The following is a 19,958-nucleotide window of genomic DNA, read 5'->3' as shown; positions in this document are numbered from 1 at the left end:
CTACACTCACCTCTGCCCCTGACTGTTGACGTTTTGGTACACTGCTGGTATCTTCCACTGTGAAGACTGATGCAAAAGTACCTATTTAGTTCCTCTGCCATTTCTTTGTTCCTTACTCATCAGCCTTACTTTCCAGTGTCATATGTCCATTATTGCTTCTTTCTTATCCTTTAGATATCTAAAAAAAACTGAAGCAATCTTCTTTTACATTACTGGCTAGCTTACTCTCATATTTCATCTCCCCCTTTATTGCTTTTTTAGTTATCCATTGTTGGCTTTTGAAGGTTTCCCAATCCTCTGGCTTCCCGCTGATCCCTACCACATCAAACACTTTTTCTTTGCTTTTATGCTGTCCTTGACTTCCCTCATCAGCCATGGTTGCCTCATCCTCCCTTTAGCATACTTCTCTTCTTTGGGATGGATTTCTGCTTTACCCCCAGAAACTCTTGCTATTGCTGCTCCACTGTATTCCCTGCTAGGCTCCCCTTCCCATCAACTCCGGCCAGCTCCTCCTCATGACTTTGTAATTACCTTTACTCAAATGTAAACTGTTGCAACTGATTCCAACTTCTCCCTCTCAAACTACAGAGTGAATTCTATCATATTATGGTCACTGTCCCCTAAGAGGGCTCTGTTACCTTAAGATCCCTAGTCAAGTCTGTCTCATTACATATCGCTAAATCGCAGACATGCCACAAATTCCTTTTCTTGAGATCCACTGCCAATCTGATTTTCCCAGTCCATATGTTGAAGACCCCCATGATTATTCTAACAGTGCCTTCCACACATGCCTTTTCTATCTCCTGGTTTATTTTCTTCCCTACATCTTTACTGCAAGGAGATCTGTACGCAACTTCCATTCGAGCCGGTTCTCCCTTTGCAGATCCTCAAATCTATCCACACGAATTCTATGCCTTTAGACTCTATATCGCTTCTTGGTATCAGTTTGATTTAATCTCTCACCATCGGGGCAACCCTGCGCTCTTTGCAATCTCTGCAGTCCCTCATGAGAAGAGACAAGACTCAATATAAACAGGGCCACAACAACCCTAATGGTTTGGGGAAGTGCTGTTTAATTTCACTAACTAAGTGACTAGCAGTCGTACTTACTCAAAGTTAAGTCTGAGGGAAATTATAGTAATGTAATAGAATCACGCAGTTCATTTAGTGTGACAATGGTTACTAAAAACTCTTCTGCCTTAAGTTCATACTGTAATGCATTAACAGAAGGTAGCTAGTTAATGTTCTGTCTAAATTATGTTTAAATATGTTTCCATTCATACGCCAATCAGACTTACTTATTTCTACTGTCGGGATAGATTATTTCTACATTTGAACATCAGACCCACAAGTTTCAGGAGACAGTTTTGCATGTATTATTTTATTTCTCCCAGAGTTTCTATGTTGGTTATTTAAGATGACTTCTGAGATCATCCCTTAATCAATCACACCTTTTCCAAATAATGTACAAGGAATTGAGTGTCAGGATGCACTCTGTGTCAATGTGAAGCAGTTTTCAACGTACACCATTTTCGTACACTTATCTGGTCATAGAGTCATGTCAGTGGACTTGCCTGGGCAATTTTAGAACTTTCAGAGGCATATTTTCCCATTACCCCAGCTATTTTTGAGATTGATTACTGTCCCCGTGCCACTGAATTGCTAAGTCACAGAGTTCTAACCTTTATTAGCTGGATAACTAACACATTCCTGTTTAAAAATGAATGTTGCTGAAGGAAATTTTGAAATTGCAATGTGGATTTAATTGAAAAAACCATTGCTACTGTTTCCAGTAGTTATTCTAAGATGAATAGCTCACAGGAGCACTGATTCCCATCCCTGATATTCTAATGGGCAGTTTGTTTTGATAACGGATGCCTTGAATAATTTTCCTGTCTCTGTCTCTATTTTCCAGCAAGAGCTATAATGATTCAGCTTGCACACTGATGTAGATTTGTAATGGTGCACACAGAATTTACTGCAGGGGAAGGGGAAAATAATTTTTTTTGTTGTCATCATAACATCTCAATGGGTAAACATTTCTAAACACAATGAAACAGAACTAGTCCTCAACTTTTAATAGGTAAAGGCAGGTTACCACACGCATTAATCCCTGAAACTGGTACAGAATATGGAAAGTGTATGTAATTAATTTACTATCCCCCTGCACTGTTGTAACATCTTTCACTGAAGATCCTCTGTTCATTATCTTCACTTACTCAGCAGATGCTTTTGTTGTCTTAAAACCTTATAGCAATTGACTCAGTTTCTGAATGTTGCACCACCCACATTCACACTGTAGTACCACCTGTATCATAGGTTTTAACTCAAAAGCTCTGAAGGGTGTCAAGAGGCAACCAATTTATACATAATAAATCGGAAATCTAATTTATGTTTGTGCTATGAAAACGCATTACCCAATACATGGTCTTTACAAATTTCATTGTGAATTGCACTTGTAAGTATGAAATATGGGCAAATAATTAATATTTAGCAAACAGCAAATTATGCTAAATTGATTATTAATTTCAACATGGAGATTTATAGATTTTTCTTAGCCAAAGGTATTAAATGATAAGGCACAAAAGTGTGTATAAAAATGATTTTGTTGAAATGGTGGGACACACGAGGGATAAACAAAACATTCTAATGTCATGTATGAATTTCATTCAAGAATTTTCTACCTGAAGTTGCAATGTATATCTAAGAGCTTGTTATCATTCCATAGTGGTTAGCGTGAGGGAGATTAAAGTGAAACATAAATAGTATATGATCAGTCGCACAGTATGTTAAGTATGAAATTAAAATGATACAAAGGATGAATATATTAAGTCTTCAAAATGCATGTATCAAAACTGAATTTGTGATCCATGCAAATTAAAGAAATCTCAAACTTAGAAGCCTTTCAAGATTATCATGGGAATTGCATGATACGCCCTTGTGTGGCATCCGAAGATAACCAGTTAGCTTTCTTGCAGCAGTTGCTGTAAACTAACTTTTGAATCAATAAATCAATTTTTTCAGTGAACCAGCTGATCTGTACTCCTTTCAGTCCAGTGGAAACAGCCAGAGAAATATCTGAACAAGGGGTCTGGTCAGCAAAGATGGATCATCTCATCAGCAGAACCAGGAACCAAAGACCACTAAACCAACTTTCCAGTCTTTACTACCTCTGCCAATAACCTATTTCCCCTATTTACTCATCCCTCTGTGTGGGTAAGAGGGAGTTTATACAGGGATTAGTGTTTTAGTTAGTGGTATTATATGCCAATGTAGCTTTAGTCTAGTTACTTGTAATTAATAATAATTCTTGTGCAGTATAGAAACTTGGTCTATGCTTTCTATCAATCTTGATCTGGAAATCAGGTGTCTTGGGGTACTGTATGTATTTTTAAAAAAAACGATTTTAGCATTTGGTGTAACATGGGGAACAGTGGGGCTCAATGACAGTGTGTGACCCCAGTAATCTACCATATATTTTAAAAAACGGCTGAGCAAATCCTGAGCACAAAAGCCGGACAAATTCAATCTGGCCAATAATGACTTTACATGTCCATTCTGAATCATCAGGAAAGTGATAGATGCAGTATTTGTAAAGAAATAAGCTGCTCACTAAAACTCAGTTTGATTTTAAGAGGGCCATCTTTAGCTGATGCATGAATGACCCCTCCATCTTGAAGTAGTCTGTCTTAGAGAGAAGACTGGGAATAACTCGCCTGCTTGCTTCAAATAGTGCCACAGAATTATTGCAGCCACCTCACTTTCCTGCCTCATATGAAAGACTATGCTACACTCAAATCAATATGTCACTAATATGTCACTCTAGACTATGTAACTGTTGACAGATCTGCTGAGTTTCTCCAACAATTTCTGTTTTTGTGTATTTCATATCTCTAGCATCCACAGTTCTTTGTTTTCTTTTAATCCATGTGTTTTGTAAAGTTATCATACTCCCAGAGGGTTGCTGTCTCATTAAAGAGAGATGACTGGTGGTGGTTTAACCTGAGAGCCACCATGCCTCAGTTGAGGGGTACAGCTGAGAAGGTGGGATCTTCATGGTAACCTCAGTCAGTGCAGAAATTGAACCCACACTGTTGGTATCAATCTGGATTACAGATCAGTCACTCAGCCAATTGAACTAATCAATTCCCATTACCTTCTAGTGGGACTCTGAATCTCTAACCTTCTGCCTTCATGACAAATCTGCCTTCATTGAACTAAGGAAAATCCCTTAAATACTTTAATAAATGACCATTTGAACAGTGACAGACAGACAGGTGAATTTCGGATGTCTTGTATCATTGTTATAGGGTGAAATATCACCTAACACACAGCAGTGAGGTTTGTTTTTCTCCACAACATCATAATTTTGATTCTTCCAATTCTTGTACTTTTGTAGTGCAGCATGTGTATTTTTCAGCTGCTGGGAATCTGTTCAGTATTTGAGGTACGGAATGATCTGATAAAGTTTGTCTTGTGACACGTAATTTCTGTTTCTTATCCAGCAGAGATTTGAAGCAGGTATTTTGCGCAGAATAATGTATACATGTATAAAGACTACGCAGAAGAGAGGAAAGCAGACAACGAATGCCAATAAGTGGGCAAATCCAAAAGAGCTCAATGCAGCTGAAATTCTTACCATGTTGTATCATTAATTTCTACACACAAATAAAACATCTTATACACTGTTCAAAATGTAAAAGGCTTTCTTTAAACCTTTAAGTGCTTTCCGACTCTCAGTCCTTTGCAATCCATCAGTGTTTTAGGATCCCTTTTGTAACTTGCTTACATGTCTGACATGTTTCCCAACCATCTTGAGTGGCCATTCAGCTGATTTCAGCTAGAAGAGTTATGGGTTGCTTCAAGTTGGCATTAGTGTTTCTGTGGTAAGAAGGTCAAAACGGACCAGGATTCCCATTCCCAGTGACTTATGAAGGACTCGTCATCATTAAATGAACTAACAAAACATAGACTGTGAGCTGAAATTTAAAATGTCACTTAGAAACATTGAAAATTTACATCCCTAAAGGAGGCAATTCAATTCATCCTGTCTGTGAGTTAATCAGTTTTATCTCACTTTGCAGTTCATAGGTTATGACAGTCAAGTGCATAATCCAGGTATTTTTAAAAGTGATAACAGTTTCTTGCTCTACCACACATTTGTCCCTGAGTCTCATACCCTCGCTCACATTCTGGTAAAAAAAACGTTCTCCTTAACTTTCTGCTACTCCTGATTAATTTAAATCTATTTCCTGTGGTTATTAACATATTCACTTAGGGATATTTGCCCCATCCATTTTATCTAGTCCTCTTATAATTTTACATACTTTAATTAAAGCTCCCTTTGAAATAATCCCACAAAGGCCAGTATCCCATCACCAAGTCACCCTTTATTTACATGTGGAGAGTCCTTGACACTGATCCAGCTCTGTCAGAGTAAGCTCTCATAGTGAACAGGATGTCTGACACTCCCTTATCTACGTGTCAGTCAGGGCTCCCTGACCAGACTAACGAACCAAATTAGGGAAGTCGTATTCTATGAGGTCCACCTGGCTGACCTCGTTACAATCATTATACTCGTCAGCTTTCTTTTTGTCACAAAAGTCTATCTGATGTTTGATCATGACTAAAATTCTCCTTTCTTGAGAACATGCTTGTAAATCTCCTTTCTGCTCTTTCTAGCATGATCACATTGGTCCTGTAATGCAATGACTAGAAGTGTACAGAAGTCTAATGTTGCCTAAAATGTTTTGTACAACTGTAGCATAACCATCCCACAATTATGGTCCATACTTCAGATAATAAAGGAAATTATTTTGTCTTTTTAATTATCTTATACATTTCTGCAGATATTCAAAGATTTGTGTGTGATCATTGACAAGTGTGTTTATCTGGTAATGTTTAGCTCCTAAAAACAAATATAATAATTAAATCAAGAGAGTCAATTTCTACACATCAAATGGTCCATTTTCATCAGAAATCTGGAACTGATCTAAAATAAAATCTGGCCAGTTTCTAATAATGACACGGCACAAAGAACTTTATCCACCAGCTGCGGCTTACTTTTTATGTGGGTCTCTGTGCCCTTATGTTAGCATAATCATAGTTCTAATGGTCAATGGTCTTTAGAATAGTAAAATGTAGGATATGCAGGGTAGATTGATCTTAGTAGGATAATAGGTCGGCCCAACATTGTGGGCCGAAGGGCTTGTACTGTGCTGTACTGTTCTATGTTCTATTATTTTAGATCCATGGCTAATTGCATATTGCAAATCTGCACATTGCAAAATCCTAGGAATATTGCCTGCACCTACATAACTTCTGATAACTTCTTCATCTGATTCCCTCCTTTCTCACTTTTTAAAAATTCTACCATAAATTTTAAAATGCCAATTTGTTTTCAAACTGAATTTTATACCATCTTTGCTGGATGAAAGTACAAATAGAAGGTTGATCTAGCTTGGGATGGAGCCTGAGATCTTCCATTCAAAACAATAAAATATATTGTGATGAAGAACTAAATGCAGAAAACTTCCATGCAAACCAGAATTACTACCAATGATTTATGAAGGTGGTGGTGAGGAAAGAGTGTGGGTGGGGATTGGGGAGTTGAAGTGGTGAAGATAAAATGGCAGAAATACCTCCATTAGGAAGGGATACTTAGAGCTCTTGATCACAATCCTTAGATCCATGACATTTAAATATAAATCAACTTTGGTGTCACACTCCTTTATAGCTTAGTCAATGTTATGATCGTAACCAATGTTCTTACTGAATAAGTCAGATCCCATACAGTAAACTGGCTTGCTAGATCAAATTTTTGTTTGTTTTGATTCTAACATTGTATCTCTTGCTGAAACATAGGCATACTTTGTCTTCATTTTAATTAAACAGAAGTTTATTAACAATAGAAACTAAGATAAAATAGAATAAACTATCTACATGTAATTCAAATTCAAAGATTATTAAACACAGTAAAGTATAATTTCATTAATCCTAAAAACTCCTTTATAAATTGAAATAAAATGGATTCTCATTTGTACCAGAACATCATTCATACAATACTCACACCACAGCTCCTGTTATTTAATGCCTTGGTAGGTTTAAGTCATTGTGACTTCAACTTTTAGACTGGAACTCAAATAGATTCTTACTGGAGCAGCCATACACCTCAGTTTCAATTTCCTCAGCTTTAAGTAACCTTTTAATTGTTTTATCCCAACACTTCTGGTCAGGGACTAACACAAATCCTCATTCTGTGGCAATCTAGTTCGCTGTATGTCCTTCTCCTCAGCATCATGGGTTGATACAGCCATCCTACTTCAAGCAAAAATCCAAAGTCTCCATCTCTAAGGGAATGTTAAGAACCTTTCCCTAAAGTTCCAGAAGTCTTTGACAAACATTGAAACTCTTATTTACCTCACTGGGTCAGAAAACAATCTAAAATAAACAAAGGTCCATGAGTGATATGCATAAGCCCATTCATAAATCTAAAGCCAAGCCTCAAGAACTGTGTTGGAAGAAGTCACCATAGTTACGCAAATACTTAAAAGTTAATAATTAACTTAAGGCACACAGAAAATCCACTGGTTAGTAACTCAAAAATTTTTAGCCGTTTGTGGTACATTGCTGTAATTTCTCTCTAATAGTACTATTCCTTTAAAAACTGAATATGTTATTTCTTCAAAAAGCTACTCAGTCCACCTTCCCCCACTCTACTCCTGCTACTTAGAGAATATTGAGAGTACCATGGAGTCTAAGGCAGCGCTGGGGCCACTCATGGTTACACTACATTCAGGAAAAGAGGGAGTAGACAAGTTTTGCATGCTGTCCAAATCATTTCTGACAGGTTGCGAATCAGAACTCCTCACACCCAAATGTAGGGCAAATGTATTTCTAGCCCCAGTATTGTTAAAAGTTGCTAACTGAGACTAAAATTACATGAAGTACGCTTTTCAAAATACATATATTTTTGGAACTTATAAATGACTTCTAGAATTATGTCATAAATATTGTAAATCTACATAATGGCATATACAAGAAAGGCACAAATAACCCCGTTCACCATGTAACCATACTACTTTTGGTCTGTTTTTAAATTCTCAATTCATCTCATCCCATTAAAACATCTTGTGCACCAGAAATTTTATAGACGCATACACACAAGTTACTTTATTGGGGTAAAGGTGCACACTGTGCTTGATAAACAATGCTCAGATGAAGCTACTATGCTAACATACTTGGTTAACTTTACATATTAGATATCAGCGTTTACTGATACCTCTTCTCAGGCTGCATGTAATAGCTTTAATCATCTAAAAAAGGTGACGGTTTCCGATTATCATTGGGCAGTGTCTAGAATGATGCATACTACGGACAGTGATTATGTTATGAACTCTGCTCCAGAGGAATGGAATCCATGGTTTGCTTAATCTGATTAATCTGTTTCTGCAACTTGTCTTTATCCTGCTTCATTTTTGCTTCAAGTATGTGTTTTAAGGATCCAATGCTGTCATAAATAGCTGAAAACCCTTAATAACAAAAGACAAACCATTAGAAGTGTAAAACACCACATTCTGTGCTGTGGATAAAACAATATTTGAAAATTTTCTAACATATACATTTGATTAAATAGCAGTAAAATTCTGTGTGAAATGCAAACAGATGATACTTGAAAAACTCAGGACTAAAGTCTGGCAGCACCTGGGGAGAGAGAAACAGAGTTAATGTTTCATGATAAAGGTTTTTGCCCTAAAATACCAACTCTGTTTCTCTTTCCATAAATGCTGCCAAGCCTACTGAGTATAATAAAATGTGAGGCTGGATGAACACAGCAGGCCCAGCAGCATCTCAGGAGCACAAAAGCTGATGTTTCGGGCCTAGACCCTACTGAGTATTCCTGTTTTCAATTTGAATTTATGTAAGTTGATGCTAATAAACAATATTAGCAGTATCTGATTCAATAATTGTGATCAGAATTAATGCTCATGTCACAAGACAGATACAGATTTAGTCTGAACAGTCTATTCAATGGCCCAGAGGATAAAGGTATGCCTTATCCTATTGAGGTATTCAGACATAGTGATCCCAAATTTGATCCCTTAGGTTGAGCTGAATTGGAATGATCTCCTCAGATTGCAGTAGATTTCCTATAAATGGCTTTTGCATTTTTTGGCCAGGGAGTGAAAAAAAATTACTGATATTTCTCACTTCTCATTATTATTCAGGAGTGTCCTGCTGGGAGGCATCAGTATGTAGATATTTGAAGGCAAGGCTGATTTCAGCTGTGATGCTACACATGGTCAAACAGTTTTTTTTAATAGTCTTTCAAATGGGTTCACATGAGCAAAGTTTTAGAAGGGCTGTTGGTCCCTACAGAAATGTAACCTGACCATTTCATAACATGAGACTGGAGACAGAGGAAGAGAACTTACAATTTTGAAACAAATCCTTATGCTGAATGTGAAGTTAAATCATGTGTAAATGATGGAACCATGCAAACACTGATGTTATCTCACCAGTGTTAGTTGCAGCTTCAATGTTGTCTATTTCTTTCCACATTTTCTCTTCTATGCTTATTACGATCAGACTTAGTTTCTTCTCAACATTTTTTATGCTGTAAATCTCCGAGTTCATTTTTTGAATTGCCTCTATTTTGTCAAGTTTCACGGATAGCTGGTTAAGCCTCTCCTCTATGGATTTTTCACTGCTTTCCTAACATGGACACAAAGTCACGTATCCATTACAGCAAGCAAGCTGACAGTCAGTCATGAGAATATACCAGCTTTTTGAACATTTCAGTATTGAACAATGATAGCAATATGTAGCACTGACCTATGCATACTAGGCTAATGGGTGGATTGCTTCATTCAATTACAAAAAATACAACGGTACAAAATACTGTTAATTAACGAACTTAATTACTTACGAAGTAATAAACTAACTTGCTAATTGTGGTGTAATCCAAGTTGATGCATTATAGACATAAAATAATGACTAGTAAATCCAGTAAGGAAGACATGGTAGACTGAGGGGCCTATTCTGTGCTATGTTCCATGTAAGACAGGGCAAACTTTATTCAGAGTAATAGTGATAATGGGAACTGCAGATGCTGGAGAATCCAAGATAATAAAATGTGAGGCTGGATGAACACAGCAGGCCCAGCAGCATCTCAGGAGCACAAAAGCTGACGTTTCGGGCCTAGACCCTTCATCAGAGAGGGGGATGGGGTGAGGGTTCTGGAATAAATAGGGAGAGAGGGGGAGACAGACCAAAGATGGAGAGAAAAGAAGATAGGTGGAGAGGAGAGTATAGGTGGGGAGGTAGGGAGGGGATAGGTCAGTCCAGGGAAGACGGATAGGTCAAGGAGGTGGGATGAGGTTAGTAGGTAGGAGATGGAGGTGCGGCTTGGGGTGGGAGGAAGGGATGGGTGAGAGGAAGAACAGGTTAGGGAGGCAGAGACAGGTTGGACTGGTTTTGGGATGCAGTGGGGGGAGGGGACGAACTGGGCTTGTTTTGGGATGCGGTCGGGGAAGGGGAGATTTTGAAGCTGGTGAAGTCCACATTGATACCATTGGGATGCAGGGTTCCCAAGCGGAATATGAATTGCTGTTCCTGCAACCTTCGGGTGGCATCATTGTGGCACTGCAGGAGGCCCATGATGGACATGTCATCTAAAGAATGGGAGGGGGAGTGGAAATGGTTTGCGACTGGGAGGTGCAGTTGTTTGTTGCAAACTGAGCGGAGGTGTTCTGCAAAGCGGTCTCCAAGCCTCCGCTTGGTTTCCCCAATGTAGAGGAAGCTACAGTGGATGCAGTATACCACATTGACAGATGTGGAGGTGAACCTCTGCTTAATGTGGAAAGTCATCTTGGGGCCTGGGATAGGGGTGAGGGGGGAGGTGTGGGGGCAAGTGTAGCATTTCCTGCGGTTGCAGGGGAAGGTGCTGGGTGTGGTGGGGTTGGAGGGCAGTGTGGAGCGAACAAGGGAGTCACGGAGAGAGTGGTTTCTCCGGAAAGCAGACAGAGGTGGGGATGGAAAAATATCTTGGGTGGTGGGGTCGGATTGTAGATGGCGGAAGTGTCGGAGGATGATGCGTTGTATCCGGAGGTTGGTGGGGTGGTGTGTGAGAACAAGGGGGATTCTCTTGGGGCGGTTGTGGCGGGGGCGGGGTGTGAGGGATGTGTTGCAGGAAATGCGGGAGACGCGGTCAAGGGCGTTCTCGACCACTGTGGGGGGAAAGTTGGGGTCCTTGAAGAACTTGGACATCTGGGATGTGCGGGAGTGGAATGCCTCATCGTGGGAGCAGATGCGGCGGAGGCGGAGGAATTGGGAATAGGGGATGGAATTTTTGCAGGAGGGTGGGTGGGAGGAGGTATATTCTAGGTAGCTGTGGGAGTCGGTGGGCTTGAAATGGACATCAGTTACAAGCTGGTTGCCTGAGATGGAGACTGAGAGATCCAGGAAGGTGAGGGATGTGCTGGAGATGGCCCAGGTGAACTGAAGGTTGGGGTGGAAGGTGTTGGTGAAGTGGATGAACTGTTCGAGCTCCTCTGGGGAGCAAGAGGCAGCGCCGATACAGTCAATGTAACAGAGGAAGAGGTGGGGTTTGGGGCCTGTGTAGGTGCGGAAGAGGGACTGTTCCATGTAACCTACAAAGAGGCAGGCATAGCTGGGGCCCATGTGGGTGCCCATGGCCACCCCCTTAGTCTGTAGGAAGTGGGAGGAATCGAAAGAGAAGTTGTTTAGGGTGAGGTCGAGTTCGGCTAGGCGGATGAGGGTGTCGGTGGAGGGGGACTGGTCGGGCCTGCGGGACAGGAAGAAGCAGAGGGCCTTGAGGCCATCTGCATGCGGAATGCAGGTGTATAGGGACTGGACGTCCATGGTGAAAATGAGGTGTTGGGTGCCAGGGAATTGGAAATCCTGGAGGAGGTGGAGGGCGTGGGTGGTGTCACGGATGTAGGTGGGGAGTTCCTGGACCAAAGGGGAGAAAATGGAGTCCAGATAGGTGGAGATGAGTTCGGTGGGGCAGGAGCAGGCTGAGACGATGGGTCAACCAGGGCAGGCAGGTTTGTGGATTTTGGGAAGGAGATAGAAACGGGCCGTGCGGGGTTGGGGAACAATGAGGTTGGAGGCTGTGGGTGGGAGGTCCCCTGAGGTGAAGAGGTCATGAATGGTGTTGGAGATGATGGTTTGGTGCTCGGGTGTGGGGTCGTGATCGAGGGGGCAGTAGGAGGTGGTGTTGGAGAGTTGGCGTCTGGCCTCGGCGATGTAGAGGTCAGTGCGCCATACTACCACTGCGCCACCCTTGTCTGCGGGTTTGATGGTGAGGTTGGGGTTGGAGCGGAGGGAGCGGAGGGCTGCCCGTTCTGCGGGGCAGAGGTTGGAGTGGGTGAGAGGGGTGGAGAGGTTGAGGCGGTTAATGTTTCGACGGCAGTTAAAGATGAAGAGGTCGAGGGAAGGTAGGAGGCCTGGGGGTGGTGTCCAGGAGGAGGACTTGTGTTGGAAGCGGGTGAAGGGGTCAGTGGAGGGAGGGTTAGGTTCCTGGTTGAAGAAGTAGGCGTGGAGGCGAAGGCGGCGGAAAAACTTGGCTAGAATCTGTGCTCATATCTTCTTTTATCACTGCAGTGGTTGTATTCTTGGTCAGAGAATATTGGACAATAGACTGTAGGTAAGTTTACCTTTAATTCAACATTCTTTTAACTATTTATAAAATCAGGCATAGCATGAGGTTGGACACGGAACCATCTATCTATAACTGTAATTCAGTCTGCTGTGATGTATTTTGTTACATCACTGATGAAGGAGACAGACTATATCCACATTGAGTATATTTTCAGTTACCACAGGGAATAACTGAAAACAGACAGACCGAATGTATTTAGAGGCAAGCTGCATGAATTGATAAGGATAAAAGGAATAGCAAGCTGACCATTTGGGGGCTGAATTATTTGTTTAATGTATTGCATACTCTATGTATTTCTATTTAATGTACACACAGAGCTACCTTAAAATTTCAAATGTATCACCTCTGGCCCATTATAAAATAATCTCATGATCTTTCTTAATTGCACATAAACTATAATTATTCACTGTAGCATTGTCATTGCTTACAGAATGTACTTAAAAGTTCTGGTGCTATTCTTCATAATGGAAGTCACAAAATGAATGTGCATATATACATGGTGATTATGTGTAACACCAATAATTAACTCTGATAAATCTCTCACACATCCAGTGCTCTAGTGGAATGTGGTGCTTACTAACTTGACAACTTCGTTTTTGTGTCTCTCAACACTCTGTTCTTCTAACATCCAATGTTCTCCCTGACTACCAACAACAAATATTGTCACCACAAAAATGTGAGAAGTAACTCTGGAAATAGTGTTAACATTACATTGTAACATTATACAGCTCATCTATGAAACAACTTGAAGCTGAATATCTACATTTTCTGTTTTTAGTGTAATACTTACAGTTTTATCTTTCACGGTGAGGGAGATCAGTTCCATTTGATGTAACAATTCCTGCTCCTTTCTATCTAGTTTCTGTTCCAAACGGGAGCAAATGGACAAAGCCTGATTCTTAATGTCCTCAGTTGTGCTCTTCACCCTATCAAAGCTAACCTCTGACCTTTTCTGGCTACTGGAAGGAAATGGGAAACAAAAAAGGATCAGGCGACACTTCAACACAATAAAATGTGAGGCTGGATGAACACAGCAGGACAAGTAGCATCTCAGGAGCACAAAAGCTGACGTTTCGGTCCTAGACCCTTCATCAGAGAGGGGGATGGGGGGAGGGAACTGGAATAAATAGGGAGAGAGGGGGAGGCGGACCAAAGATGGAGAGAAAAGAAGATTGCTGCTGCTGGACTCCATCTTCTCCCGTTTGGTCCAGGAACTCCCCACCTACGTCCGTGACACCACCCACGCCCTCCACCTCCTCCAGGACTTCCAATTCCCTGGCCCCCAACACCTCATTTTCACCATGGACGTCCAGTCCCTATACACCTGCATTCCGCATGCAGATGGCCTCAAGGCCCTCCGCTTCTTCCTGTCCCGCAGGCCCGACCAGTCCCCCTCCACCGACACTTTCATCCGCCTAGCCGAACTCGTCCTCACCCTCAACTTCTCTTTTGACTCCTCCCACTTCCTACAGACTAAGGGGGTGGCCATGGGCACCCGCATGGGGCCAAGCTATGCCTGCCTCTTTGTAGGTTATGTGGAACAGTCCCTCTTCCGCACCTACACAGGCCCCAAACCCCACCTCTTCCTCCGTTACATTGATGACTGTATCGGCGTCGCCTCTTGCTCCCCAGAGGAGCTCGAACAGTTCATCCACTTCACCAACACCTTCCACCCCAACCTTCAGTTCACCTGGGCCATCTCCAGCACATCCCTCACCTTCCTGGACCTCTCAGTCTCCATCTCAGGCAACCAGCTTGTAACTGATGTCCATTTCAAGCCCACCGACTCCCACCGCTACCTAGAATAAACCTCCTCCCACCGACCCTCCTGCAAAAATTCCATCCCCTATTCCCAATTCCTCCGCCTCCACTGCATCTGCTCCCACGATAAGACATTCCACTCCCGCACATCCCAGATGTCCAAGTTCTTCCAGGACCCCAACTTTCCCCCCACAGTGGTCGAGAACGCCCTTGACCGCGTCTTCCGTATTTCCCGCAACACATCCCTCACACCCCGCCCCCGCCACAACCGCCCCAAGAGGATCTCCCTCGTTCTCACTCACCACCTTACCAACCTCTGGATACAACGCATCATCCTCCAACACTTCCACCATCTACAATCCGACCCCACCACCCAAGACATTTTTCCATCCCCACCCCTGTCTGCTTTCCGGAGAGACCACTCTCTCCGTGACTCCCTTGTTCGCTCCACACTGCCCTCCAACCCCACCACACCCAGCACCTTCCCCTGCAACCGCAGGAAATGCTACACTTGCCCCCACACCTCCCCCCTCACCCCTATCCCAGGCCCCAAGATGACATTCCACATTAAGCAGAGGTTCACCTGCATATCTGCCAATGTGGTATACTGCATCCAGTGTACCCGGTGTGGCTTCCTCTACATTGGGGAAACCAAGCGGAGGCTTGGAGACCGCTTTGCAGAACACCTCCGCTCAGTTCGCAACAAACTACTGCACCTCCCAGTCGCAAACCATTTCCACTCCCCCTCCCATTCTTTAGATGACATGTCCATCATGGGCCTCCTGCAGTGCCACAATGATGCCACCCAAAGGTTGCAGGAACAGCAACTCATATTCCGCCTGGGAACCCTGCAGCCTAATGGTATCAATGTGGACTTCACCAGTTTCAAAATCTCCCCTTCACCAACTGCATCCCTAAACCAGCCCAGTTCGTCCCCTCCCCCCACTGCACCACACAACCAGCCCAGCTCTTCCCCTCCACCCACTGCATCCCAAAACCAGTCCAACCTGTCTCTGCCTCCCTAACCTGTTCTTCCTCTTACCCATCCCTTCCTCCCACCCCAAGCCGCACCGCCATCTACCTACTAACCTCATCCCACCTCCTTGACCTATCCGTCTTCCCTGGACTGACCTATCCCCTCCCTACCTCCCCACCTATACTCTCGCCACCTATCTTCTTTTCTCTCCATCTTCGGTCCGCCTGCCCCCCTCTCCCTATTTATTCCAGAACCCTCACCCCAGCCCCCTCTCTGATGAAGGGTCTAGGCCCGAAACGTCAGCTTTTGTGCTCCTGAGATGCTGCTTGGCCTGCTGTGTTCATCCAGCCTCATATTTTGTTGTCTTGGATTCTCCAGCATCTGCAGTTCCCATTATCTCAGGCGACACTTCAGATTGGACTTATTGAGATTATATCCGTTTTGAGATGTGGCATAGCTTAATCATTCTCACCAATCTACTTAAGAGGTCATCTAAAGAACTGCAGTGTTATGTTCTTCGACTAAAAATCCAGAGAATAAGTTCAAATCTTGTCATTGCAGTTTCAGAACTCAAAAGTAGTTTATAAATATGAATAAAAAGCCAATATCTCCAAAATCATCCACAAAGCTGTTGGATTGTTGAGAAAACCTAACAGCTCCATTTCTGCTGCCACAGACGCAATAAATTAAAATAGCTGTCTGGTAAGGTCTTAACTAGACCTTTGTTCCAAGAAACACTACCAAGCATCTGTGAAAAGGGCTCTGAAAAGATCACATGTAATGGGAACCTAATGTGTAAGGTTTCAACAAGATGTTTATCTTACCATGCCTTGTAACTAGTTGTGTATAATAAAGCCTTTTAATATCCACTCATAAGAGTGTGGACATCACTTTACCACAAGGTTGCAATGGCAACCTGGCCCAGAACACCAGAGGCAACTGCCTGAAGTTTAGCCCAGTTACAGTATATTGTCATGGGTAAATCATGAGGCCAGCCCAATGACCTACTCCAGAAACTGAGGAGATACCTGAACAGAAGCTCAGCGGCAACAGGAAACACTGAATGACGGACTTCAAGGCCCACCTAAGCAGTGAATTGTAGAGAAGAAACCAATGCAAAAGCTGGAAAAGTGCAGGAGAAAGCCCACATCAGTGTATGCGGCGAACATCGAGGAAAAGTCATTTGGCCGCGGTGAATAAACACTACCTTAAATCAGAGGTACACAGGGATGAGAAAATAAACAAACACTCAGAAAACCTACTAACGGCAAGCGTATGAAGCAAAAGGGCACAACCGATGTCATTAAGCCATCCCACTGATGGTAACTCAAACTAGCCGGTTTTATAGTACTTGTGAGTGCCAAGAGAAAGATAATGACACAGATTCAGCAGCAGCAGCACAGAAAACTAAACACAGATCACAGCAATCTCCTAGCGTCCAGCAGTAGAGGACATAGGGGGCAGAATGAACTCTTCTTGGAGTATTGCCAGGATCATTGCTGGATTTGCATAGATGAATTCTGATATGCAGATATATTGATTAATGATAAGGAAATTGATTCTAAATTGGACGTGGGGAGGATGTATTGATTCTTTCAGAGGTCACACTATATTAAGGCCAGAAGTTCTCAGGATAAAGTTTCATTTTAATATTAAAATCTGAGTGAAAGGGTAGGTGTATGCTACACCTTGCAACAATGGAAGAGAGATCATAAAAGCCCTTTATGTCATTCCTAAGCCTTACACTTATTATATTATGTGCAGCTTTAAACAATCTTTGGTTAGCAGAAATTAGAGACACTGAAGTTCATTCAACTTCCAACAGTTCTCTTAGAGGATGTATAGGATACATCAGTTGACTTTCTTTTCTGGGGTGTGTGGGGTGAGTGCAGGTTACAATGGGATGGCAGATTATCTGCAGGCAAGAAAATTTCTGAAACTCCATTAGAAAGAAGAACATCTATGATAGTAAGGAAATATAGTTATGGAATTTTCCTCTGCTACAGACACCCCAGATACTTTGTTTGTTGACAACATGGGAATACAGACACTTCATTTCTCTGAAAAGAGAAGTTTCAAATGGCCAAAGAAAAGGCTGCAGAAGATAAAGTCAATCAGCCACCAGACATTCTGCACCTTGATTTGTTCTTTAGGATGCAGTAACAGAGAAGGTGTCTACCATTCATTGTTGTCCATTTAGTGGATGTAGCATTCCCGCTGCTTTTTGATTTGGGTGTCACTATCCCTGGAGTTCCTGCAGAGTATTTTTCAGAATCGTCCTTTTTTGAAGAAGGTAAAAAAGAGAGGAAAAGTTGTCGACTTATTTCATAGAACCTACTAAGGAGATGCATCAACTGCAACTGTCATTTGATTGAGAGAGTCCTTCCTGTGTGGAAGGCCAAGCAAATTCAGAGAAGCAGAAACAAAATCTCAGACCAGTTCAATCATTAATGGGAGCAAATGAAGCTTACAATAATTCTATGGTTACCAAAGTGCCCACACATTTGAGGTGTCCTGGTCCACAGAATTAGAGAAAGATCTTTAATCAATGCAAGAAAGAGGTCTCACAGCTCCAAAATAGATTCATGGACATTGATACCAAGCTGGGTGGAGAATGTTCCACTTACATGGGTAGAAGCTAATTACATGCAACACAGCTCTGTAAGAATGCCAGAAAACATCAACACTAACTTGACATTTTTAAGAGGAAAACAAACCAAACATCAGAAATGCACATCAAAAGGAAGTTTGCCATCTACAAGCAAGTAATAAAGATCTGTCAGGGAAAAGGATATGCTTAAGTCCAAATTTGATTTTACCAATAGTTAACATTCAGAAATCACTGAGCCGCATAGCTAGCAGCTGGAATGTACAAACATATTGCATCAATGTACCATGAAATACTTGAGATTTTACTCACTCCACAATGAGGAACTAAACAGTAGACCTTTAAGAGATGCAAAATGCCTTGGCAGAACTTGAAGTTGAATATCTAAAGGACCTTGAACAATCAAGGTTCAACAAGAATTGCGGAAATGTAACTACCATAAAGAGGCTGCTGACCTCAAAGCCCAGCTATTAGTGGCTACACAACTCAACCTACCCTAGTAGACTGAAGAAGGAAGGCTTGCAGAGGAACTCCTGAAATTACCTGCAGAGACAGCCGATGTTCTCACACAGTTGACACAAGAAACAAAAATGTAGATGGAGGAAATTTTTTTCTTTCATAGAAACATTCAGATTTCCAAGATCACCATGAACTATTAGCTAAGGAAAGCTTCCACCTGCTACTGAACATGATGATTTTAAGTTTAAGAAAGACACACTTGAGAGAAGACACAAAAGTCTTCCTTTAAGCGAACAAAAGGGAGAAGCAAACACTTGCCAAGCAAAGAGCTCACTTGCAACATATTTGGCAACCTTTGACAAATGAAAAGCCTAGAAATACATGGGAAAGCAGCCATCCATCCTGCTGACCATAATGATGCTCAGGAACTTCTCACAGGTCACAGTCCACAAGTTTATTTCCTCACTTACAATGATGCTCTTCTGCTTTCTAGTGGAGTTCCAGAAATGTTCTTGTGTGCAGATAATCTGCGATGCCACACCAATCCTGCATTCACCCTCCCACAAAACAAGAAATCAGCTCATGCATCCTATCCATGCTCTTAGAGAACTGTTGGGAATTACTGCTTTAAGCCAAAGAGACTTATTTGGGGCAGGGAGTGGGAAGGAAAGTGGGAATAAAAAATTTAATGTTCATGGTTAAGCATCAATCATTAAATAGGGTATCATAAAAATCTAGGAGAGCGATGTCAAGTAAAAGGTTAATTATATCTCTACAGTAAAAGCAGCTATTGATTGTATGCAAAACAAGTGATATTACAGTGACTTCAGATCACATGAAGCTGGAACCTGAGTCTTTAAGGGTTCAGCTGGATATGTTCTCATTCCATGCCTTTTAAAGAATTACATCTGATAAAGTCTATTCACTCATGAGAGTGCAAATATTACATTGTTACAATGGTGTCTTTCAGTATCTCCAATAAAGAAACTCTGTACTCATTTTGTTCTAAACTCAGAAAATGATTCTCATTTCTGAAGAGCCTCCCAGATTTGCACAAGTGAAACAGGTAGACTGTATAGCAAGACCGACTAATGCAAGGACTTATAGCTCTAAGGAAAGCGAGAGGGGGCAAGGACAGACCAAAACCTGAAAGGGTGCAAGATCCTTAGGGGTTTTCATGGAAACAGGGGAGAGGGTGTGTTGAACGAGACTCAAGATGTTTCCTTGTTACCATATGGCCGAGTGCTTGAAATTATTCCTGGGTTTTCATACAAATTATTCCATACTGAAGCATGAGTTGTGCATTCACCCAATATCCAGCAGGTGGGGCTGTTCACTGCTCTGTCCCCGAGTAAACTTGATCTTTCTTTCTTGCTCGCTGATAGATTCCTCAATTGTCTCTACAAGTTCTGAAATCTGTTGCAAGATCAATATAATACAAAATAAACATTATGGAGTAGAAAATGTAA

The 19,958-nt window shown here is 41.9% G+C and overlaps 1 protein-coding gene across 1 annotated transcript in view; it reads right to left on the bottom strand.

The window, feature by feature from the left end:
- Window positions 1–7,955: 7,955 nt before the first annotated feature.
- Window positions 7,956–19,958, bottom strand: part of LOC125467133 (protein FAM81A-like) — a 50,933-nt gene continuing 38,930 nt past the window's right edge. The window contains exons 5-8 of the mRNA XM_059639280.1: window positions 19,799–19,905; window positions 13,476–13,644; window positions 9,519–9,714; window positions 7,956–8,531 (exon numbers count right to left, since the gene is read on the bottom strand). Coding sequence (XP_059495263.1) covers window positions 8,389–8,531; window positions 9,519–9,714; window positions 13,476–13,644; window positions 19,799–19,905 — 615 coding nt within the window. The 3' untranslated portion in view covers window positions 7,956–8,388. The remainder of the gene's footprint in view (window positions 8,532–9,518; window positions 9,715–13,475; window positions 13,645–19,798; window positions 19,906–19,958) is intronic.

This window comes from Stegostoma tigrinum, chromosome 33 (assembly GCF_030684315.1).
Source record: "Stegostoma tigrinum isolate sSteTig4 chromosome 33, sSteTig4.hap1, whole genome shotgun sequence".
Lineage (NCBI taxonomy): Eukaryota > Metazoa > Chordata > Chondrichthyes > Orectolobiformes > Stegostomatidae > Stegostoma > Stegostoma tigrinum.
Note: the sequence above shows the minus strand (reverse complement) of the source record. Positions and strands in the feature narration are given on the sequence as shown.